General features: G+C 46.8%; 1 protein-coding gene across 11 annotated transcripts in view; it reads left to right on the forward strand.

Annotated features, from left to right (window-relative positions):
* RBFOX3 (RNA binding fox-1 homolog 3) overlaps positions 1-24,634 on the forward strand; it is a 329,050-nt gene that overhangs the window by 290,775 nt on the left and 13,641 nt on the right. For all 11 annotated transcript variants that reach the window (XM_033139029.1, XM_033139030.1, XM_033139026.1 and 8 more), the window contains 2 exons: positions 21,167-21,421; positions 22,749-22,889. In XM_033139029.1, the coding sequence (XP_032994920.1) occupies positions 21,200-21,421; positions 22,749-22,889 (363 nt within the window). In that variant the 5' untranslated portion in view covers positions 21,167-21,199. The remainder of the gene's footprint in view (positions 1-21,166; positions 21,422-22,748; positions 22,890-24,634) is intronic.

The following is a 24,634-nucleotide window of genomic DNA, read 5'->3' on the forward strand; positions in this document are numbered from 1 at the left end:
GTGGAGGCTGAACTACTTGCTACCAAAATGGCAGCAGCCCCATGTTAAGTTCCCTCCTCCTGTAGCATGTAGTCAACTTCCATGTGTCCTTCGGATGCCATCACCTCACCTCCCCATCCTCCACTAGCAGCCATTTATGTGGGAATATGGGCAAGAAAACGCAGCATGTGAGGATGTCAGGATACATATGTTATACTACACAGAGGGAGAGAATTTGATGTGGGACTGCTGGTTTTGGTAGCAGCCTTGTATTTCTTGTAACACAAAATGCTACGCAGATTCCTTGAAGGCTTACGTGATGCTTCTAATAAGCTAGGAGAGAAATATACCAGAGCACAGAAGTGTCTGTGAGACTATAGTTTGCCTTTTACAGCTCATGTTGCTTTCTGTAGTTTTAAAGGCCCTCTTGCCGTAACAGGTTTTTTAAAGCCTTATTTTGCTTTTGCAAGAGTTCAGAGGTTTCAGCAAAGTACACGACACTAAAACTCATCCTTCCTCCATTACTTAGGCTGTGAATTATTATTATTAATTTACCTTTTTTAAAAAAAATATTTTATTGTGTTCCTAAATCTATCAGGGAAGGAGAATGTTCCATATCAAAAAATGTCCTCATCTATGGTCTCTTGGGCGGAATATTACAGCAGCAAGGCAAAGAACATTCTGCATTTGGGGATTAGCTAGGGAAATAAGTAAGTTCTTCCTTTTGCATTAGATACATGCCTGGAATTATATATGACTGTTGTGTCCTGGGTGTTGTGCTGTGCTGAGTGAGAGCAGGATATCTTCCATGTCTAATGGAAGCTTAGAACATACAGCATTCACATCCTGCTATCCTGAGCATCCTAAAAGGGGCATACAACTTCAGTTTGAGCCTTAAGGTCCGCAGTTGGCAGGGCTAGTGAATGTGCCGGTGAGCGAGTCCCAACGGTGTCCCCCATGCCAGCACACTGTCCCCCATTTTGCCTTGGTTACACAACGTTATCATCCCATCACACTGTGAAATATACATGAAGTTGGCTGGATGCAGATGAAATTGCACCATTTACAGCATTAATATTTCATGCCATCTCAGCTCCTGCTTCCCGGCTAAGGAAGCCAAGCACTAGACCCCTCGAACACTCACACGCACAGTGGCTAGTTCCCTAGTGCCAATTTGGTCCTGTGGTATTGTGTAATTGTGTCTGCACTCACGTCTGCATGTGTGCACGCCCAGGCAAAGTAACCAAGTTGAATGCATGCATGACGAAGATGGAAAGCCCTTTCCTGTAGTATTAAGCATCCTTTCATGCCCACATTCCTCTCTGCCATCGTGGTTTTTGGATATTATGAAGCACAAGCTGGCATAGCCCAGGGGCCAGGTATCCTAGGCCTTGTTCTCTGGGCTGCAGCTTAAGCTGCTCTTTTTGCTCCTGGCACTGCTTAGGGCATCATCTCTGTGCCGTTGAAGTCACTGATTCCCGGATTCTCAGGTCTGGGGAAGTGAAAGAAGAAAGTGAAATAGAAGTTTCCTTTTCAACATATGGGAAGGCGGCAAAACAGGGAGTCTGTTGACTTTGTGAGGTCCAAAAAGCTGGGTAGAATTACATGTGGATGGGGAGAAGGTGGGGTGCCAGGGAAATGGTGGGGTCTGTGTAGGGGAGGGCAAAGTGCTGCACAATAGTGTGATATTGTATAGAGATATTTTTGATAGTAGGGTTTTGCGTTATTCTCATTTCAGTTCCCTCCCCCTGCCCTACCCTTGCCAACTCTGGGATCCGTGCCCAGGGTAGGGGTTTTAGTCACAGCCACTATGTCTCCCTTGCTGAGCCAGTCTATGGATCTGTCCCCTATTCTGCAACTGCATCCCTCCTGCTACGCTAGGGCAGTCTACAAACTCTCCCAGAGGAACTGGGGGCAGGGGTGTGTGTGTGTGAAGGAGGAGTGGAAATTCCTCAGTGCACTCCTGCCGTGGTTGCGTTGCAATATGCTGCTGGCTGTGGCCATGAGCCGCAGGAGATCAAGCGCAAGTTGCGGGATGAAGGCAACCATGTCTAACTTGCCACCATCACCTGTACCTGCCCTGGTATTCGCACCTGACTCTGTGCGCATTGGCAACACTTGTATAACTTCCCAGGCCAATAAATGAAATTTTTATGCTGTATGTCATGAATTGATCCCTTAGTGATACAGATAACAGGTCCCTAGACCCTGCCTGCCTCATCTCACAGCCTTTCCTCCAGGGGGTCATATTGAGAAGTCATGCTGCGCTCAAGCAGGGGTGTTGGCAGAGAAATCAGCCTCTTTGTGGCAGCAGGGATGGTTACATATTCCCATGAAACAAATAGCTAGAGGTGGGGGTACTGTGGCTGCCCACGACCAGCGCGTATTTCACAGTGGCAATGAGCCCACCATGGTATTTCAACACCTTGCCTTTTACCTGTGGCCCTGCAAAAGAAGAACGAGTTGAACAGCACAAGAGGGAACACGGTTGCTTTCATCATTCTCCCTGGGGACATGGCAACTATCCACCATAGGCTCTTTCTGGGAAGCCCATTTTTGCAACCAGCTTCCCCCACCCCAACCCCATTGGATACCCCTCCCCTTTCCCCTGTCAATGTGACTAGTGCTTGTTCCCACCGGCCAGGCTGCCTACTTTGTATGGATGGTGCAGTGTTTAGGGTAATGAAATATTCACAGGTCAGTGCTTTGCTGAATGATGGCAGGAGCCGTCAGTTCCTTCTCAGGGAGGCAGTTGCTTCCCCGGCGCAACCTCAGCTTCCTGGCGACAGGCATTAGTGTGAAAAGGAGGCCAAACTGGAGGAGAAGGCAGCATGCAAGACACCCAGAGCCGAGTCCCACTTGCATCATGGCCTAGTCCCCAATGCCAGGTGCATAGAGCGGGTGGAGGATTTAATTTGCAAATGAGCGACAGGGAAGGGTGCTCTTGGAAGAGGTAGTAACCCGGGGGGGGGGGGCTGCGTTATATAAAGTTGCATTTTCAAGAAATAGGTCACGATAATAAGTTGCCTAAATGTATCCGTGTGTTCCTGTTTATGATTTCAGCATCCAGGGTCCGTATACCTGAAATGTGGGGCATTTCTAGTTAGAACTTTTACCCCCTAGAGCTCCCCAGAAGAAGTCCGTGGAAAATGGGTAGTGTTTTATCATAGGCCTTCCACTATCTGAATGATGTGCTGAGATGAGCACAAGTGAAGTAGCTGGGGGAGAGAGAGAGATTTGGAGGGGGATGGGCCTCTTGGACCAAGCTCTGCTGCTTAATAGCTTTTGTGCTGGGAACATAACACTCTGAGCATAGTTTTATCTGGCAGCCAGCTTTTCTCTGGCACAGGCCCAGGAAACACAGACAGAGACTTACAGTGCATGCATGAAACCCCTGAAACCACCATGGTATTATGGACGGGCGCAGGCTTTCAGGACCTCTACCCCCACCCCCACCCCCGCCTCTTTCCACCACCACCCCCAAGCTAGCAAGAATTCCTATAATCCTTTGCAGTGCCTGCCCTTCACCATCATGTTACGGACATCCAGATATCTACAAGATATGTGTGCTATCGTCTCTTTGCTTGTGTGTGCCAATACATTAAATATTGGCATCTGTGTAGTATGTTATTGTTGAGTAAGCAGTTGGTGGTGTTGGCACTTGTGTTGCTCCTGAATTTGTCGTGGTGACACCCATGGAGAGCAGGACAGAAGATTGAGGCAGTGCTCTTCTGATTTGCAGAATGTGAGGACCCCCCACTTCTTTGATTCAATGTGGGCCTGGTTTAATTCAGGTGAGCAAACCCATGCAGTTCTTCATGAACCCAGCATCTTATTTATACTGAGTTGCCTCTTGGCATGCTACGAATTCATAGCCTGGGCAGATGCTGGACTGCAGTTCTAGCATTAAGCACTTAGCACCTGGTGGGGGGGACTAGTTTAAATGAGACAGTAGCTGTATGAGATGTTGCACAGATAAGTTCTTCTAGCCTGCTTGGAGTTTTTTGTACTTGGACCTGGCTTTGCCTTTAGGGACCTGGCTTTGCATTTAGTCATGCATCAAGAAGGCATGACTTTCCAGTTATGTTTTGAGTGGCCCCTAAAACTGACTCAGCATGTGTGACTTCTCTGTTCACCAGGCTGGGGCTTGTGCTCCCATCTCTGGGCAGTACATGTATGCTGAGCTGAGTGGGTGTAACACATCTTAAAGTTTATCGCTGCTGTTATTGTAGTTGTTGTCGTAGTGTGTCAATGCATAGAGCTTTACAAAGTAATGTGAGAAAAGGGCAGCCGAAAGGAGACTGCAATCATACATTCAGCATAGAAGGAGGCCACAAATGAAGGAGAAGAAGATGGAGGCCAGGGGAATGAAATGCATCCCGTTCAGTTACATATTCTTAGGCTATTTTCAATAGTTGGTGAGGTTGCAGGATGCCTGAAAATTTCAATCCTGCGTCGGGGAATTAGATTGGAAACACTTGGTACAGCAAGTGGGTTTTAGAGGTAGAGTAAGTTCTTTGTCACCTTTTAGCTGACAAGATGTTTTGGTCAGGGGTCCCTTTACCTTTTACCTAACAATAACAACACCCAGTCTTCCTCCTCCTCCTCCCAGCTTTCTCCTGGTCCTCACTTCAGTGGGTGAAGAAGTTGAACTGTCTCCTCATCAGCCTTCCTGCTATCCTCTTACAATCCTAGCCTTGCAAGTCACAAAGGCATGGTGTGTGCATCAGGCCAGCTGGGTCTCACTTAGGGACCAAACTTCTGCTTTGTTGTCCTGACAGTGGAGTGTAAGTGGTGGAGATCATGGTAGCTGCCACTGCTGCAGATTTAGTCACAGCCAGTCACTTGTGTCTTGGGCCATTTGAGGGCCAATCATCCAGGTTGGAAGCCACCCTGGATCAGCTGGTAGGTGCCACCAAGAGTTGGGCTCACCCCCCATACAGTTTCCATACCATAGGTTGACTACCAAGTCAAAAGGTTTGCCCACGAGTGTTGTAGGCCAACCATGGTGCTTTCTTACAGGCTGAGGGAAAGCAAAGTAAGGGCTCCCAAACAGGAAATGGTGTCACATTTTCTTCCTGTGGAAGTGGAGAAGGAGACAGCACAGCGGAAGATTTCCCTTGCCCTCTGATATTTGCAACAAAGAGTGACTTGGGGTTTAGGAAGATGGTGACTCAGGCCTCGGCACTCGCAAGATACAGTTGCCCATGTAGATCTGGACGCTATCTCAATATCTGTTCTGTGAAGGTTTGACTTCACTGAGATTTAAGGTCATTGCTTTTCCCCAAAAATAAAAAATAAAAGGGGGAGAAATGTTAAAAATGGAGTCATCAGGCGTGAGGCGACAGGCGCCATCAGCAAAGTGCGGTGTCGGCAGGAACTGGCCCCACTCACTAAATGACTCGAAAGGGAATGGCCCCATGTTTGTGCTGAGGCGGCAGAGAACGGCAGGGAGAGAGCAAGCCAAGCAAGCCCAAAAACTCCATTAATTAAAGAAACTCGTTAATGAGGGACATTTAATCAGTGCAAGATTAGATCCAACTCTGAGCCTTGCCAATGAGGCAGGCAAGGCAGCATGGGCCAGGCTCTGCAGAAGCATCCAGAGCAGAATGGCAAGCTCTAGGTGCATGAGGAACCAGAGAACAGACAGATGCCGGAGCGAGCAGCAGGCTGGGCTTCAGGGAGATTCCCTCGAGGGGCAGGATCAAGTGGCGTTCTCAGCTCAGAGGCTCGTCCTTGTTTCTTAAGGCATGCATCCAAATGGAAAGTGAAATGCGCCACTGCAAGTGGTATGTGTCTGCTTGCAATTGTTTGTATTCCATATGGTGTTAGATATATTCTGCATCCCATTTGCCCCTGATTCACCTGCAGAAGAATGTGTATTTTGTACACTGCAGAAGTCTTGCTGGAGAAAGCAGAAATGAGGGAGGGGCTGGGAGGAGGAGCACATGAGCTGGGTCCCCTAAATTCCTAGCTTAGGTCACATCCATGCCACACCTGTAAAGCATGTGGCTTTCCCACAAAGAATCCTGGGAACTGTAGTTTGTTTAAGGTGGTGGGAATTGCGTTGCAGGGGTTTGAGCTAGATGACCCTCCGAGTCCCTTCCAGCTCTACATTTCTATGATACTATGAATTGCAGCTCTGTGAGGTGGTCTTAACAGGGTGGATGTGACCCGAACATCTAGTTATATATTTGTTATATATTTGTGTTGATATTGTCAGCTGCTTTGCTCCCCTCCCCTCGTGCTGTCATGCCGGCCTACTGTTGAGCTTCTAGGTCCTGCATTTGGGGACACAGAGGCAGCAGCTGCTTTTTGGTTTGGTTAGGCCAGATGCAGTGTATGAAAAATGAGGTCCAGGAGGCTGAAAGAGCCCGTCTAAAAGGTCTGGCCTACATGTGCAGCAGAATGAGGCGGTCGAAGCCTAAGGTGGTCGAACGCCCTGTGCTAATACAAGATTCAAGTATGAAACTCCTGTGGGTGGGTGTTTTTTTAATGTTCTCCTGAAGGAACCCAAAACATCACCTCATTATCCTTGCATTTGTAGACCATACACAGAATGAGGTGGTGGAATTCTTGAATGTACCGGTATCTCTTTCACACTGCAGGTTGCGGGGGTGGGGTAAAATTTTGGCTATACCTTGTAAAGCACATCACTACCTGGTAAAACGCATCAATTCCTAATTTGGAGAAAAAATGAAAAAATTAAGGTCTTAGTGAATAAAGCCGTAAACAACTTAGGACCAGCCTACCTTCCTCCATAGATTCCTGCCTGTTCTTTGATAGTGTTGTTAACTGTCCTTATGGTGTCTGCCTGGCTGCCACAAGCAATGGGCCATTTAGCCTAGCAGCATCAATACTGTGGAAATTGTTGTCTTTGTATATTAGGCAGGCATCCTCTATGTTTAGTAGACACCAGCCAGAAACTTTTTTATTTGTACCATCTTCCCCTACCATGTGATCCAGTTTTATGTTCTTCTGCTCTTTGTGCTTTTATGTCTTTCCTTTTTATTTGATGTTGCTTTTACATACAGTGGGTTGTACCCAACCGAGTCCTGTTAATGCAACGGCTTCCATCTACATAGTGGGATTTCCTCTTCCTCTCCTCTACCTGCACACACACACATCTCAGATCTGTTAGGGGAAGAGTTTCCCAACTCTCCAGAGCCGATTTGTGGGGCAAGGGAGTGTGTGGGAAGAGGAAGCCCCACCGTGCAGGCAGAAGTCCTTGAACTGGACAACTTTATTAGATGCTTCCCTCTGCGAGGGAGTCTTCCCAGACCCGCTGAAAGAGGCAGTCATTAAACCGCTTCTTAAAAAAACATCTTTAGACCCGGCCAATATGGCCAACTATCGCCCAGCCTCAAGTCTACCATTCCTGGGCAAGGTGATTGAGCAGGTGGTTGCTGAACAACTCCAAGCACGCCTGGAGGATGCGGACCACTTGGATCCCTTCCAATCGGGATTCAGGCCTCATCGTGGGACTGAAACTGCCTTGGTCGCGCTGGTCGATGATCTCCGGCGGGCTAGGGACAAAGGTGAGAGCTGTTTCCTAGTTCTGCTGGATCTCTCAGCGGCCTTTGACACCATTGACCATAACATCCTTCTGGACCATCTAGAGGGGTTGGGAGCTGGGGGCACTATTATACAGTGGTTCCGCTCCTTCCTCCTGGGCCGTGTGCAGAAAGAGGTGGTGGGGGATGAGTGTTCAGACCCCTGGGCTCTCACCTGTGGGGTGCCTCAGGGTTCCATCCTCTCCCCCATGCTTTTTAATATCTATATGAAGCCGCTAGGAGAGATCGTCAGGGGGTTTGGACTGGGTGTTCATCAGTATGCGGATGATACCCAGCTCTACCTCTCTTTCAAATCAGAACCAGTGAAGGAGGTGAAGGTCCTGTGTGAGTGCCTGGAGGTGGTTGGAGGATGGATGGCGGCTAACAGATTGAGGTTGAATCCTGACAAGACAGAAGTACTGTTTTTGGGAGACAGGGTGCGAGCGGGTGTGGGGGATTCCCTGGTCCTGAATGGGGTAACTGTGCACCTGAAAGACCAGGTACGCAGCCTGGGAGTCATTTTGGACTCACAGCTGTCCATGGAGGTGCAGGTTAATTCTGTGTCCAGGGCGGCTGTCTACCAGCTCCATCTGGTACGCGGGCTGAGACCCTACCTGCCTGCAGACTGTCTCACCAGAGTGGTGCATGCTCTAGTTATCTGCCGCTTGAACTACTGCAATGTGCTCTACATGGGGCTACCTGTGAAGGTGACCCGGAAACTGCAATTAATCCAGAATGTGGCAGCTAGACTGGTGACTGGGAGTGGCCGCCGGGACCATATAAGCTACATTGGCTCCCAGTACGTTTCTAAGCACAATTCAAAGTGTTGGTGCTGATCTTTAAAGCCCTAAACGGCCTCGGTCCTGTATACCTGAAGGAGCATCTCCACCCCCATCGTTCAGCCCGGACACTGAGATCCAGCACCGAGGGCCTTCTGGCGGTTCCCTCACTGCGAGAAGCAAAACTACAGGGTACCAGGCAGAGGGCCTTCTCAGTAGTGGCGCCCGCCCTGTGGAACACCCTCCCAACAGAGATCAAAGAGATAAATAACTATCTGACATTCAGAAAATATCTGAAGGCAGCCCTGTTTAGGGAAGTTTTTAACCTGTGACATTTTAATGTATTTTTATATCTGTTGGAGGCTGCCCAGAGTGGCTGGGGGAACCCAGCCAGATGGGCGGGGTACAAATAAATTATATTATTATTATTATTATTATTATTATTATTATTATTATTATTTTCTCTCTTCCCCCCACTTTTGATTTAGTGGCTCAGAAATGTATGTATACATAAATAAGTTTCTGCGTATCTATGGACCTTGCTCTGGAGACTGGAAGCATGGTGTAGTTGAAGGCCCCGTCACTGATCTGTGTTGCCCCTAATAAATATTTTTCTCTTAAGATTTAGTGAGTAAGACTTGACACAATCTGAGAAGCATTCCTGTCTTTTCTCACACTGGCCGTACACTGAAGCACTGTGTTGCGAAAGTTACTATGCACTTCTACTCCCCACCTCCTGCCCCCAGCACACCCATTTTCATTACAGCATAAACCAGGGGTCTGCAAGGTTTACCCACCTGGGCCAGTTCACTCCAGCGGAGATCCCTCTGTGCTGCGGATTTCCTGCGTCTGCACAGGCACAATTTCCGGTGTCTGCGTCTCCGCATATGTGATTTTTGCACAGACGCAATTTTTGGCGCCGCAGAAGCGAGTCCCCGTGCCTTGCTGTGGCAGTTTAGCGCAGTGTAAAGGGACTCGCTGAGCGGGCGGCTCGGTTCAGGGGCGGCTCATGGGCCAGTTAAACGACCCCTGTGGGCTGCTTGTGGCCCATGGGCCTTAGGTTGCCTACGCCTGGCATAAACCATGGGAGAAACAGTGGGAAGAAATAGGTTCAAAGGAGAATGGGTGGGCTGAGACTGTTGGCTGAAGCAATAGTTTGTGCAAAGCAGAGGGTGAGAAGCATCGTGTGCATCCTGGGAGGGTGATGGGATGGGATCCAATATGTGAAAAGGATTTCCTACTTGAGCAGATCCCAGCAGGCTCTCATCCCTAATTGTAGTGTGTGTGAGGGAGGAATGAGGAACAAAGCAAGAAAATTCTTTAGGGAGTTGTTTAGCTCATTCCTGGCACCCTGCACATTCTCTCTTGCAGACGCACCAACACATACACGCGCACACACATCATGATAATGTCCTTATGTCTCTACCACCAAGAGATTTGTCACTTGGAGCTATAGATCTGGGCAAATGTGTCACAGAGAGACACTCTGGAGATCAGGTGAACCTAATGGGCCCTGAAAGAAATCATCTTCAAGATGATGAGTGCTGAGACAGGTCAAATTAATAATGGAGATTATCAGGGATGTTGCAGGGAAGAGAGATTAGAATCTGCAACATCAGGAGACGGCAAGTGTGGCACTTGTTTTGTATTCTCTGTACATTTCCCTGTCCCCTCTGGCATCCCTCCCACCAACCATCCGCTCTCCCACCCCCTGCTGCCCCATCTGCTTTACATCTAGAAAGACTCCCACACACTCCACAGGTAGACTGGCAATGGCAAGCCATCGCTGGAAGATGTGGTGCGGGTGGGTACAGTGAGAGGCAGAGAAGTGCACACAGTGGGGTAGATGCTGCCCTGGTTTATCCATTCCTGCTGGAATTTCTCCTCCCCACCGCATCCTTACTATCTGGGAACCTCGGCTTGTAACTGGGGCAAAACGAGCCCTTCTCTTGGTGACGCAGCATTGAAAAAGTGAATGTCTCAGCAGAAGCCATTGATTATGATTGTCAGATGTCTATTATTTTAAGAGACATCTCCTGTTTTACACAATTGCTTCTAATTCCAGGCTATCACCACACTGAGGACTGTACTGTCTGACGCTAATTTCAGTACATTATAGTGCTCCGCAGGGCTCGTGTGTGTGATATTTATATTAAAAGTTGATCTGATAGCCCCTTTATCAGTTCATATGGCAGAGGCACCTTTTTCTGTGGAGTGGCAAGAGGAAGCATCTCATGAACACAGGCATCTGCTGAAGAGCACAGGCTAGAAACTGCGGCAGGAAAGCAGTGACGGTTCAGAATGCAGTTCAGTTCGTGTTTGATTCTAAGAAACTTGGTTTTGCACAGTAACAATATGCAAGCATTACCAAAATCTATGGGAAGTGCAGAACACTAGCTTAGCTGGCAAGAAGTGGGAGGTAGTTGTAGCTATCCCGCATCATTTGAGGAGGGAGTACTCAGATTCCATTGTTGAGGTACCCATTCCTGTTCTCTTGTTCAGCACAGTCCATTGTTGAGTCTGCATGCGAGGTGGCATGTGCACACTGCACAAAACACTGGCTTTCTTCTCTTTCATAACTCAGCACATTTTTCTTCTCATTTATTTTGTTTAATTTTGGATTGTTTTTTAATGTGGCCATGCTTTCCCACATTTGGGACACTGAACTCTTGCAGTGCATTCCTCTCCACATCTGCTCAGAAGCAAGTCCCATTCAGTTTAATGGGACTTACTCCCAGGTACCGGTAAGTGTCTAGCGTTGCAGCCACCTGTCTCTTATTGCATATCACACTGCTTCTTTGAGGGTTTGAAAGTTTTGTACCTCTCACTTTTAACCTTCACTTCATAGTAAATGAGCGATGCAGAATGTGACAGTATAATTTTGGGCTGTACAGCTTGGGTCCCCCCCATGTAAAAAAATAATGCTCCCTGTAGTACTTTAGCATATCAGATGTAGATATAGTTAGAATCTAGCCTTTCTGTTGTTCTAGTTTACAGATGTTCCCGTATAGTATCAGCATGAGACTTTATATATGGAGAGCATTCAAAAATAGGACCTCATCCTACCTGCAGCATGAAGTGATATTGTCAAGAACTTGAGTTTAACATATTATTTAATATTTGGCAAAGGTTTTCTTAATGTTGCAACCTGTACTGTTGTCTGGCAGAATACTAGTCATGTAATTCTTGGGAAGACTAGATGATCTGTGATTGTTCAGCTTCCTTCAAAGCTTGATTTCTGTTGTGTATTGTAAGTGGTAGTTCTAGTGATCTGAGCATCATTTCACCAGGTTAATAAGGAAATGGAGGCATGATTTGTGTTTAAATTAAGGCTTATGTCTCCCCTCTCCCCATGTCCCTCCAGTAATGTATAGCTGTGGGAAATATGATATTATATAATTGCCTTAATGTTCACCTTCCTTTCATTTCACTTGGCTTTAACCTGCAGGAGGAGGATACTAACCTAATACTAATTTTCTTACTTCATACCATGTATTCTTCATTTAGGGAAATGTGTTGAGAGATGTGGGTTGATAGCACCAAAACAGTACCTTGCAACATGTTGTTTGGCACTAAGTTTTTATTCATGTTTAAGAACTGTGGGCTGCCTTACTAATGATAAAACTAGAACTTGACTCTGTTCCCTATTATATGATTAAGTTGCATGTTGATGTTGAAGTTCCAGGTACCTGGAGAAATTGTTGGCCAGCCTGTAAATACAGCAATGTCATGGCCTGGTGGCATGTTGTTGTTTTTAAACATGATCTTAATTTAAAGTGTCTCTCAGCATTTCATACCACAAATTAATGAGCAGAAAGATGGTGGGGAAAAATGTGTTAGTGGCAGCTTTCTTGTGAGAATTGATTTTGTTGGTGGTTTCTTCATTTCAAACAACCTGCATAGAGCTTTCTGCTATATGAAGTCAGAAACTTCATGATGAGTCCCAGGTAAATAAATTTAAGGTGTATTAAAATATTATTTCATTGCAATATTGTTTTATTTTGTTTTTGGACTTCAGGCTGCTTCATATTACTTCTCATTCTGCCATTTATTTGGTGACCCAAGTTTTGAAAACTTCTGTAGGTTTTAAGATGGAATGTATTATTGGGACACATTATCAAGAGCTGTAAATCATGCATTTATCTCTTGAATCCTGTTTCATGGCAATTTAAGCTTCAACCCTAGGTATCTCTCACCTGTCATTTTTAAAATCAGTACAGCTGGCAAATACTTCACCCTTTTTTGGTATGTATGAGCTTAGTGATGAGAGCCTGTATTGTGAAGATGTGGCAAGAAGGAAATCAGTTTTGTGCTCATAGCTTATTTCATGTTTTTTAAGTTCAGGAATGGGTACCATAGCAGCCCATGGAGCTGTGTTTTTATTGCCCCCTGCATGGACCTTCATTGTGATTTGTGAAGTCCTCTCAGGCCGGCACTGTGTTCTCCCCAGCTCACAGTAATCAGCATATTGGTGCTACAAACCTTTTTACTCTCACCCATTTCACATGAAGCATGATGCAACAGAATTTTGGTATCTCTGCAATACATTAAGTGGGTGGAGAAAGTCTTCAAATGTTGGAAATCCACAGTGGACATACCTAATTTGACTCCTTTGGCCCAGCTAAGTGAGAGTTAGTGGGGAAGTGAACTGATGAGCTGAAGAAGCTGCCAACTTTTACATTAGATATTGCATTATCCTTTGTTGAGGATGTTGCTGAACAATGGCTTGCTGATGATGCAGCTATGGAAAATTGCAGAGCACCTACTGTTCCTCACAAGTGGCCCAACATTCAGTTTTTTTGTTGTTTATTTCTACATGTGAGTCAGAACTTGTACTCCTTTTTCCTGGAATGTAATGTATCTCTAGCTAGGAGCAGTTGTGAAGGTCTGCTTATAATTGGCAATCTTATTGAAACTGTTGACTGTGTTTCATGTACCACTAAAGGCAGAGGAACCCATAATCTGTGGACTTTGTTTCCTGCAGAGGGGAGAATACCATGGGTCACCAAATACCTTCATTCCAGTGGTGACAAATGAGGGCATTATGTAAGACCACTATTTTTAACGTACTGTTAATACCATTATATGAGCCGAAATCCTGCTCACCATGGAGTAATATCTTAAAAATGACCAAGAAAATATTCTAAGCAGACGCCAAATGCATACATGCAACTTCTTCCAGAAAAATGTTTAGTTTCTCTGTGAGAAAACAAGCACATTTTACTAATTTATAACCATGTTAAATACAAGCAGTTTACTTATATACATACATACATACATACATACATACATACATACAGGCCCATGTAATTTATTGTAGTCTCTTTACACCCACAGGGGTACTCAACCCAGTAGGCATTACCCAAGAGGCTGCCTGGGGTGGCAAAATACTAAGAATTCCAGAGGAGTCTGAAAATCACAAAACAAGAAAATGATCTGTGGTGTAAACCACTGAGCCTCTTCAGTTTGCCGATCAGGTCGGCGGTTTGAATCCACACGACGGGGTGAGCTCCTGTTGCTCTGTCCCAGCTTCTGCCAACCTAGCAGTTTGAAAGCATACCAGTGCAAGTAGTTAAATAGGTACTGCTGCGGCAGGAAGGTAAACGGCATTTCCTTGCCCTCGGCTTCCATCACGGTGTTTCATTGCACCAGAAGCTGTTTAGTCATGCTGGCCACATGACCCTTAAAGCTGTCAGTGGATAAATGCCAGCTCCCTTGGCCTGAAGCGAGATGAGCGCCACCCCCCATAGTCACCTTTGACTGGACTTAACCGTCCAGGGGTCCTTCACTTTTAACTGTTACCTTTATTTGGGACAACAACAAAATGATATGTGCAGTGTTATGACCGGAACATCCAGTAGTGGCTTTGGTTCCTGATTCAGAGGGAGAGGAGTTAGTGGAATTGATTAAACCAGTAGCATAGCCTTAATAAACTCTGGTTCTGTGCCCTGACACAAAACTGAGGCTGAGTCCAACCACCAGAGTCCCCCTGAATATAAGACCCCACAGTGCTATTTTTCTAGGGGGAAAGGTGCTGGAACTCACCATGAATGCTTCCCTTGTTCTCTTATAATGGCAATGGTGCCCACCTGAGAGGTGCGGAGACTGAGTTCCAGCTGAAGAAAAAGCCCTGAGACCACAGAATCAGGAGCCCTTCAGTAACTGCAGCCCCTGTGCTGGAGCTCACAAGGGGGCCAGCATCTTCACACACACACACACCTCAGATGCCACTGGGTCTGTGCACAATTTCAGGCAAGAGGTCCAAAGAGAGTTAACAGGGAAGTTACTGAGTGGCAGGCTTAAGGCCTGAGGGCTGCTGCTTCTAAGGATCTCCATTCTCCAGTAGAACCTGGAAGGGCAACGCAGGCTAAAGGACTATATAAGAGCTTGGTTAGCCCAAGTGACGCTGACACAAAGCCCCACACATACACTAAGTAGAAGAATAGAAGAATTACAGACTTCTAGCTGTCCACATATTGTACCAGAGACCCATCTGTCCCAGTGTTTTCAGTAACTGCTCTGTGGGTCTCATGATCTTGTTGACATTGTTCTTCCCAGGTCCTTTGGGTATTAAATTCTGGAGTTTGTTCCCAAAACATGTAGTGATGACCACTAATTTGAATGGCTTTTTTTTAAAGACATGTTTATGAAGGGCAAGCTATAAATGATGGGGATGTTCTACCTCCACTCTCAGAGTATGCATCTGAATATCAGTTGCTGGAAACCACAGCAGCAGAGAGTGTTGCTGTACTCAGGTCCCAGTTGTGAGTTACTAATCAGCATCTGGTTGGCCACTGTGATGCTGAACTAGACAGACCTTTGGCCTGATCCGTCTGGGATCTTATGTCCCTGTGGAAGTGGCAAGATACAAACCTAATATATACAAGATTTTGAAAATCTTCATAGGGGAATCTAGATATCTCAGCATTCCTTTACTTTTTAAAGCACTGCTTTCTAGCCCAATGACTGCAGATACAAAAAAAAAACAACAATGTGACATCTACTATGTTTTTGCTGGGTAAGAATCGTTTTTGCTGATGGCATAGGATGAGACTAAGCCTGGATAAGGATTCCAGCAATCTAGGAGAGGTAAGTGGCAGAGGTGCCCAACTACTGCCTCTGGGAAACAAAGCACCTGGTGCATTCATAGGACTCCATTTCCCACAGTCGCAATGGCAATGCCATTTACACACCAGAAATTGGATTGTAGCACAAACATGATCATAGTTTCATAACCATTACTATCACTCAGTACTTTTCCAGCTGAGCTTTTTTAAAAAAGAAACGAAACATCCTAAATATTCCTTCTGCTTATGCATCTATGCAAAATGTATTACATGCACAAATCAAGCATGCTATGTAAATTAGCCCAAGATGCATAATTTCTGTTGCCAAATTAGGGCAAGCAAGTGCATGCAAAACTTAACCTCCTCAACTAGAGGGTGCCACATTTGGCGGGGTAGGTTTCTTAAGCATAATTTAGTATCCTGTCTTCAGCCGGAGTCCATGGTCAGGTGTGGTGATATGTGTTAGAAATGCTAAGAATCAGAACCATGGAGAGCTTCCAGTAGAGCTTCCTAATGAGGATGAATCTTGGACTCATTGTGAAGATGGGAGTGTTGCTCCAGCATTGGCCAGTAACTGAGGGTAAGGCCTGTGTGAAGCCCTGCCTCCTTGGATGGAATCTGCTTGGAGTTAAAGAGATTGTGTCCTGTCATACAGTTGTGCACTCCTGTGTGGTTGGAGAATCTCTTCTGGTCCCAGAATTGGAGAAGAAGAGTCATTGTGAACTGCTGCTAGTCATCTGAAGAAGGGGTAGAGCTGCCTTCTTTGGAATCAGGGGATGGAGGTCTATCTATTAGGGTTCCTCCTCTGCAGAAGTCTCTGTTGGAAACTGCCTAATGGAGAGCTTTAGGGGCCTAATCATCCAGGTCAGAGTTCTCATTTGACTCTGAGGTGGGTCAGAATCCCAGACCATGACAAGGACTTCCACACACATACACACATTTTGAAGAAAATTTCTATAACCCATTTTTGCCCCCAACAAAGACTCCTAACTCAGGATCCTGAGATCCCTGGGTCTGATCACTCGACTTTCTGTAACAGCTTGAGCCCGATTGCCTGTTTCCTATCCAGTAAACAACGTGTTTGGCATGAAATGTCCTAAGATGCTGTAGTACCAGTAAAACAGATGCATGTCTCCCTTTCTCCCCATTCCCCCAGGATGATTGAGTGCTGACTTGGTGCAGGAAGAAGCAGAGTAACCCTTGAGTAATTTGCTGATTCAAAAATGGTTGTTCCCTGTGTGCTTTTTGTGCCAGCCACCATGTCCCAGGTGAAGAGGGTCTTGCAGCAGCATCCTTTGGTTAGGAACAAGGAGCCTTGAGACAGGGCATGGGGTGGAAAGGTTTCTCTGTTCAAGCAAGGAAAGCTTGCCTGTCCAAGCCTGTCCCACTGTGATCTTGCCTTGTCATAAATTAACCACACACACAATTAAAGAGCCTGTCTCGGCTCCAGGAGCTGCAGATGTATTTCATCCCGCGAGAGAGAAACGGAGAGAGAGAGAGAGAGAGGCACTGCTGTGTGAGGGCTATAAAGCATCTGAGAGCAGAACTTGGGCTCCTAGCAGAGGGGCTTGTGGCTGTTTGAAAGCACAAGGCAGGGGACGTGGTGTCGGATGGGAGGCGGGGGAGAAGAGAGCAGTGAGGTGTGAAACTGTGTTTTTGAGCAAGGGAGAGAAGAGGGAGAGAACTCGGCACGATTGTGTCTAGGAGGATTGTTTGTGTGTATGGTAGCATTAGTAGCTGCTGAACATGGCAATTGCGTAGACCACTTCATTGTGTGGGTTGCTCCCTTTGCATGGACAATGTAATCACACCATTCTCCAGACATTTTTAGGATCACCTAATGGCTGGCGTGGCATGGAAGCTGACCTTCCACCCAGTGTGGGAGATCCAGGAGCAAGCTGGTGGACACTTTGTGGCTGCCATGTGGCACAGCTACAAGGCAGAAGGTGTTTCATGCTGCTTCCACATGAATAGCAGCTGTGGGCAGCTGGATCTGTCTGGCGGGCCATGTTTGATAGATGTCAGTCACCAGATGTCACAATGAAATCAAATTATGCAGGCAAAGGAGCAGACTGCAAAGTGTCAATGATCAGCTCATCATTGGGTGTTGCAAAATGATGCGCACAGTGCTTTGCAGGTGCTGCCCATCACCTGACAGGCAATGCCTGCAAACTGTCTTTGGGCTCAGCTGCATCTTTACCTGCCCACCACTACCACCCCAATGCCATATGTTGACAGGCAGATGGGAGAGGCTTGGCTGATACGGCCTTGTGAGCCAAACAGGGAGGCCTGCCATGTTAACCAGGTCCAGGAGGAGCCAGAGGATCCTGACAAGAGCGAGCAGCAGTAAATTACGCCAAGTGAGTTAACGCTTTATTAGCAAAACGAGATCTACACAGGAGTGTCAGGCCTAATGAGCACAGCAACTCATCTCCATCAGGTCTTGCTCCCTTGAAGCAGTTGCCAAGACTAAAGGTTCCTGCCTCCCCACAGTCACCCAAGTCCCCTCCTCTCCAGGGTTTCTTCCAAGCAATCAGAGACTGTGCCTATGTGCTTGCCTTTGAACCTCCTGTTTCATGCCTCTCCTGGTTCTGGGAGACTAAGGAGGAGGGGAGCTTGTCATAGCAGGAGAGAGAGACACTCACGCCTCTTCACAAGCCTAACCCATCTCTGCCTCCCTCCTCCTCTTCAGCTTCTGATTCTGGACTTCTCTCCGCTCACTAAGCACTGTTACCTCTTCAGCTCCCAACACCATCTCTTCCCAGTCTTCTCCCTCTTCTCCTTCTGACCACTCATTGTGGTCCCACTACCAATACCCAGGTTCTGAGCCTTCTTTCCTTGGCGGTTCCCCAGCTGATTCCTCCCACCATTCTTCTGCATCCAGCCAGTCCCTGGCTGGTCCCTACTGCTGCCATAGCTTGCAACTCTGAAATCAGTGAAGTGAAGTGTGTGTACCTTTACCAACCAGAACCTGGTATGTTTGAGTGGGGAACCACCTCTTCTCCAAATGATGGACAGTTTTACTTATCCTTTCTTCTCTGTCCCTGAGAGAGGTCAAGTGGGAGTATATAGGAGACATCTCTGCAAGCTTTAACCATCCTGTGTTGGCCATTCCTTTCCACCTGCCATGTCAGATTTCCTGCTATGGATCTAAGGCATTGTTGGAGGCTGCTTTCCTTTGAGGGCTGAACATCCTTATGGATAATCTTTCAGCCAGGCAAAAGCACTTGGGAAAAGGAGCAGGGCTGATGAGTTATGTAACCTGGGGTGGGGGTGGGGGGTGGGGAGGGGCCTAGGTAGAGTCTTGAGGGCTGGATAGAGCCCTGGAAGCCCTCATTTGTTCCCCATTCCTGGGGTTCCGCACCCTTGATGTAGGAGCCAGTCACACCAGCGTATTTCTCAACAAGTATACAACAAGTATAGTAACAGAGGCTGGAGCAATTAAGGGAGGCTCTTCATCACTAACCCCCCAGCCATGTGCAGGACTTAGTAACATTATAAACATTATGGGGGCGGGATAGACTGTGAAGAAGGGCATTGCTGGTAATATAATGCTGTATTTAGTGCTGTGTGGAAGCTCTGTTTTAATTCTACTTCCAATGAATTACAGAAAAGCAATGCCTCAGCAGTGCCAAAGGGATCTGGCATGGAAGCAACCGTAGGTAGTTGCCTGTCCATTTGTAAGTCATTCTTTTCCCCCTCTCCACTTCTGACTCAGTATCTGGCAAAGTGATCCAAGAAGGTATGCTTCGCTTGTTGCTTGTACACTGTCTTGGGGGGGGGGAACCCACATCCTTTTCAGGTGTGGTTTTCAGGTCCATTTCAGGTGTGATAGTTGTGGGAATTAGACCTGAGTTCTCATTTGCAGGGTAATCAGAAGGCAGCCCTGGGTCATTTGACCCTTTCGAATGTCCCCCTAAAAAAAAAACCTATGCAAGACGCTCTCTTTTAAAGTTTAAAGAACAAATAACTTTTACTTAGTGTACTTGTTGTGCCGGCTAAATATATACAATGCAGGTAGGTGATACTCAAGTTGCTGAAACATCTTGTGTAGCCTTATATCTAAGGCTGACTAACATTTACAGGCTGACTGATACTCTGATGTAGACAGCAGCACAACACAACATACCTGCTGTTCTAACTGTCCAGATGGTTCAACCAACTGCCATAACTGTACCAACTGCCATAATTGCCACAGAGTGTATGAAGGTCATAGAGTTCTACAGTTCTTGCAATTAACCCTTTACATATGCATTCTGGATGCTAACATCCCAGAATAGTGACATCACAAATCTAGCGGTTTTGAAATCAAGGCTTGTAGTTTTGATTCCTGCTGGAAGCTTGGAGAGGAGAGACAGCTGAAATGTACATATTTTCCTGTACCATTCTGCCTGCCAGAACACATACAGAACTAGCTGGCATCATGGTCCAATGGTTATGTGTACACATGGATGTACTTGAGAACCTCAGTTTTGAAGCGCAACCTTTGAACCTTGCAGGGTTAACGTGTCAAAAAATGGCTGCACTTTGGCCAAGAGAGTTGTTAATACAGAGAAGCAAATATTGTTTCTCACAGTTACCCATATACATATGTGCATCTATCTATCTATCTACACACCCACACATATAAATATTTATATATTCCAGAAAACTGAAATGCCAGAAGGAAGCATGTGGGCAAAATCTAGTGGTACTCCATGGCCAGGTATCCATATCTTCTTGTGTTTGCAGCATAGCTGAACAAACGCAGAAAACCTGGAATCTAGTTTCGATCAGTTATTTTTAGAAATTTGGAGGTTTCTAACTTAAAGTAAACAATAGAGAGAGACAAAACCTTCTCAGTGTCAGGGTAGCTTGGCAGGCATTATAAGGATTAGGACAAGGGTGAGGAACCTGTGGCCCCCTGGACATTGGCCCCCATCAGCTGCAGCCATCATGGCCAGAGATTAGGGATGATGGGAGCCATAGATTTCCCACCCTCGATTAGCGAGTAGCTATTTGTAGTTTACAACTTTTTAACTTTGCTTCCCAACCCTTGTTGTTGTTGTTGTTGTTTGTTGTCATCTCATTTCTATTCTATAAATTCATAATAAAATATATTGATGTAGTGTACTGAACCTCAACTAAAAGCAAAGAGCTCAGTTAATAGAGCATGAGACTCTTAATCTCAAGGTTGTGCGTTCAAGTTCCACTTTGGGCAAAAAGATTCCTGCACTGTAGAAAGTTGAACTAGAAGACCTCGTGGTCCCTTCTAACTCCACAAATCTATGATTCTATGGCACAATTATTCTATGAACATAACAACAAAATCAAAGGAGACTACATTAAAATAAGGAGGCATACAAGATGGGTCATCTGACAAGAAGGTTATAAAATACCTGACCTCCCTTCAGTTGTCATGTGCATTTCTCCTTTTAATTCTCCCAGTGTCAAAAACTTCCAATTAAATTAACTGAAAGCAAGGATACATTTGTGCACACCTGCAGATGTTAACAATTTGCATCACTCCTTTCCCCACCCCACCCCGTCTTCATGATGCAGAATTTGGATTTATTTATTTGTTGGTTCAACACATCACAGACTGTGGCATGTAGGAGACACCTTCAATTAAAAGCCTTGCACCGAGGGGAAGATAGCTGCAACTCCAATGAGACATTGGATGGACTTGTATCAGCTGTTTGGGAAGGGAAGAGGGGACCATGGACCTGACCATAGAAAACGCTCATGGCCCCTCATGAAGCTCCAGGCGATGAATCAAGACGTTTCTCTCATTATTATGTCTCTGCAGGGCAACCAGGACGCCACGGCTCCGCCTGACGCAATGGCCCAGCCCTACCCCCCAGCCACATACCCGCCACCCCCGCAGAATGGCATCCCTGCAGAATACGCTCCTCCACCACACCCACACCCAGCACAGGACTACTCGGGGCAGAGCACAGTACCTGAGCATGCCTTGACTCTCTACACGCCAGCACAGAGCCACACCGAACAGCCGGGCACTGACGCCAGCACGCAATCCATAGCGGGCACACAAACAGTACCGGTAAGACACTCCGTGCTTGAAAGAGAACCTGTGAAAGGGGACCAGCCCTGGCCCAGAGAGGGCCTGCAGAGTGGGTTTTCAGGCCAGTTCAAGGAAGCCTGCAGTCAGGTAGGGAAGGAGGAGGGTGGTTCTATCTGCAAGGATGCAGGTATGAAGCCAGGTTGCTCTGCAGTCCATGCACAAACTGAGCTGGAAAGATCAAGGAGAGGTCTCAGCTCAAAAAATGGAGGGAGGCAGAACATCCTGGTTCAAGACCGAGGGGCAGCATTATGGGCAAGCAGGTAGGCTGAAGCAGCAGATCAAAACCCCTCACCCTTCTCCTGGCTTATCTGGGATAAGAGACAGCAAGGGATGGTGAACTCGGCCTGAAATAGAGCCGAGGGCTTGTGCAGCAGGAGGCAAGTTCACAGAGGCAGTGCCAGTGCCCCTGCTGCCCCGTGGGCATTTGTGGCTCAGTGCTTAAGTTTCCTGGCTCCCCTTGTGTCCCTAATCACTTGTAATCTACCTGCTTGGCTGCTTGCCAATCCCATCGTGCCAATGATGTGGTTGTAATGCAGCTCAGTGAGGAAGCGCTGAGTGAGCAGTTCCCAGCCGCTCCTCCGTCCCTGAGTGCCAGGCTGGCTGCTTGCCACCGCGCAGCGAGGAGAGTGAGCTCTGCCTCCCCACATGGCTGCACACATGCAGACCCACATGCAAGCCCAGAGGGGTCAAGCCAGGACCGCTTTGTTTGTCCCTGCCCGCCATTGTGGCGGCACCAATCTTTATCCTGCTCTCTCGTGAACACGAACGTAATGATGATCAGAATCCCTAAGAACACCCTCTAAGGTAGGCCAGTGTCATTATTCCCATTCTGCAGTTGGGGAGGTTAAGGCCTGAGGCCAGATAGGGAGTCTACTTCTTTGGAGGTCTTTAAGCAGAGGCTTGACAGCCATCTGTCAGGAATGCTTTGATGGTGTTTCCTGCTTGCAGGGGGTTGGACTAGATGGCCCTTGTGGTCTCTTCCAACTCTAGGATTCTATGAATTTGTGTATGATGAGTTCTGAGCACCTCACAGTCTTAACTATCTGCATATGCCACTGATCTGTGTATGCTGTTAAAGGTTTGCAGCTGCACTCTCTCCCCATCCATCACCTAGTGAGTTCATATCACCACATGCTCAAAACCCAGTGGCCACGTGCAAAGCCTAACTCCCAACACTTAGCACTCTTGCAGGCAGCCCATATATCTGCAACCAACTTTTGCAAGGGGCAGTGATGGTCTTAAGCAAGCACAAAACAGTGGTGAGATCACAGTGGAATCTCTCTTTAATTTTCCCCTTCACCCCCAGCACACAGATGAAGCGGCACAGACAGATAACCAGACGCTACACCCGCCAGAGTGTGGTTCTGACAAGCAGCAGCCCAAACGGTTACACGTTTCCAACATCCCTTTCCGCTTCCGGGACCCTGACCTGCGGCAAATGTTTGGGGTGAGTCCATTCCTCTCACTGCCCACAACCTCTTTTGTTAAGCACGCTGACAAGTGTCCCCGGAGTGCTCTGAGTATCTGCTACAGGCAGAGCCAGTGCTGCCATTTCCATTCTGCCCTGTCGTGGGCATCACTGTTTCTGTTCCGCTGCAGTTTGGTTCCTGCCAAATTTGTTATTCACCTTGCCGTCCGCTTTTTAGCACAAATTATGTAAGTTACTTACATTTGTTTCAACATAAAGGATACGTCAGAAGCAATAAAAAAAAAATCAGCTACATTTTGTAAGTCTGCGGACTTAAGAAAAGCAATGACATTGTGAAAGAGTATTGACTATTTGCTTGACTGATCTCTGTTGCTGACCACAGACAAGCATGCAAACTGCAGCAATTTCCAGTTCCTATTCCATTGGAATTTTCCAACATCCTTAATTGGTGGGATCAAATGTTGTTACCAAAGGAAAGGACAGTGCATATTCTTTGCATGCAAAAGGTTCCAGGTTCAATCCCTGATATACCCTTATAGGGCCAGGGCCATCTCTACCATTAGACAGAGTGTGGCAACGGCCTCAGGTGGCAGATGCTAGGGAACAGCAACAGCACTCCCTGGAGCCCCCCAGTTATTCCACTCTGTTGCATCATGACCATTTCTATGCCCCTCCCTTCCCACAAGCAGGCTTGCTATCTCAGTTGTGTAGGATGCTTTCATGTCACCCGTGGTGGATTCAGTTGCCAGTACAATTGGCTGATCTATGTGAAATAGGAAAAGGGTACCACTGTGCCCTTCTCCACTGGCAGCAAAACACCTTGGTCCAGCTCTGGCTGGGGCTAAGAGAGACCCCTGTCTGAAATCCTGCACAGCCGCTACCAGTCAGAGTAGACAATACTTGATGCACCAGTGGTCCGACTTGGTATAAGACAGCTCCCTGTGTTCCTCAAGCTGTGTGCCCTCAGCATCCTGTACACATCTTCTCTATGAACAGCTGTTGTGAGGTCTCATAACAGCCCTTGTGGTTATAGTGCAGAGCCTCTTGTTCCTAGCCAAGTCATATCATGGCAGGAGCTCCCTTCTAATCTCTCCCATGAAACTTGTGACACCACCCCACCTCCAAGCAGGACTGACCTATCTTCTCAGCCTATGCATAGGTAGAACTCAGCCTCCCTCAGCCTGGCAACACATGAGACTGACTGGCCCTTCAATACTGAAGTGTCTGCCATGTTGCTATCAAGCTCCCAGGGGTGGAGCAGGCTCTCAACGGCCTATGACAGAAGTGGGTATTTTGTGGTACTTTACTCACCAGATTCCAGCTTAAAAGGCTCAGGACTGCGGTACCTCAAGGACCGCCTCCACCCCACCATATGAAACATTTCTGTTCTCCCAGGCCTTCGACTAATTAAATTATCTATGGCCTTTTAAATAGTCACAGGGTTGTTTTTATTGGTTTGTAATTACGGTACATTACGTATTTTTGTGGTTTTGTACTGTAAACCGCCCTGTGGTCTTCAGACGAAGGGTGGTATTTAAATTTAATAAATAAGTAAATGAAAACAGACGTGCTAAATTGGAGTGGATTACTCCTATTTTTACTTTCCATCCAGACCTGGTCTGAACAAAGACATTGGATTCTTATCTCATTATACATGACAAAGCTATCTTTAGCCATCTCACCCCTTGCTTTTTCCTTTAGGACTAATTGCAGTCTTTAACAGTCATCAACAGGTTTTCCACACCCATCAGCCAATCACCCAT

Source organism: Lacerta agilis, chromosome 2 (assembly GCF_009819535.1).
Source record: "Lacerta agilis isolate rLacAgi1 chromosome 2, rLacAgi1.pri, whole genome shotgun sequence".
Classification (NCBI taxonomy): domain Eukaryota; kingdom Metazoa; phylum Chordata; class Lepidosauria; order Squamata; family Lacertidae; genus Lacerta; species Lacerta agilis.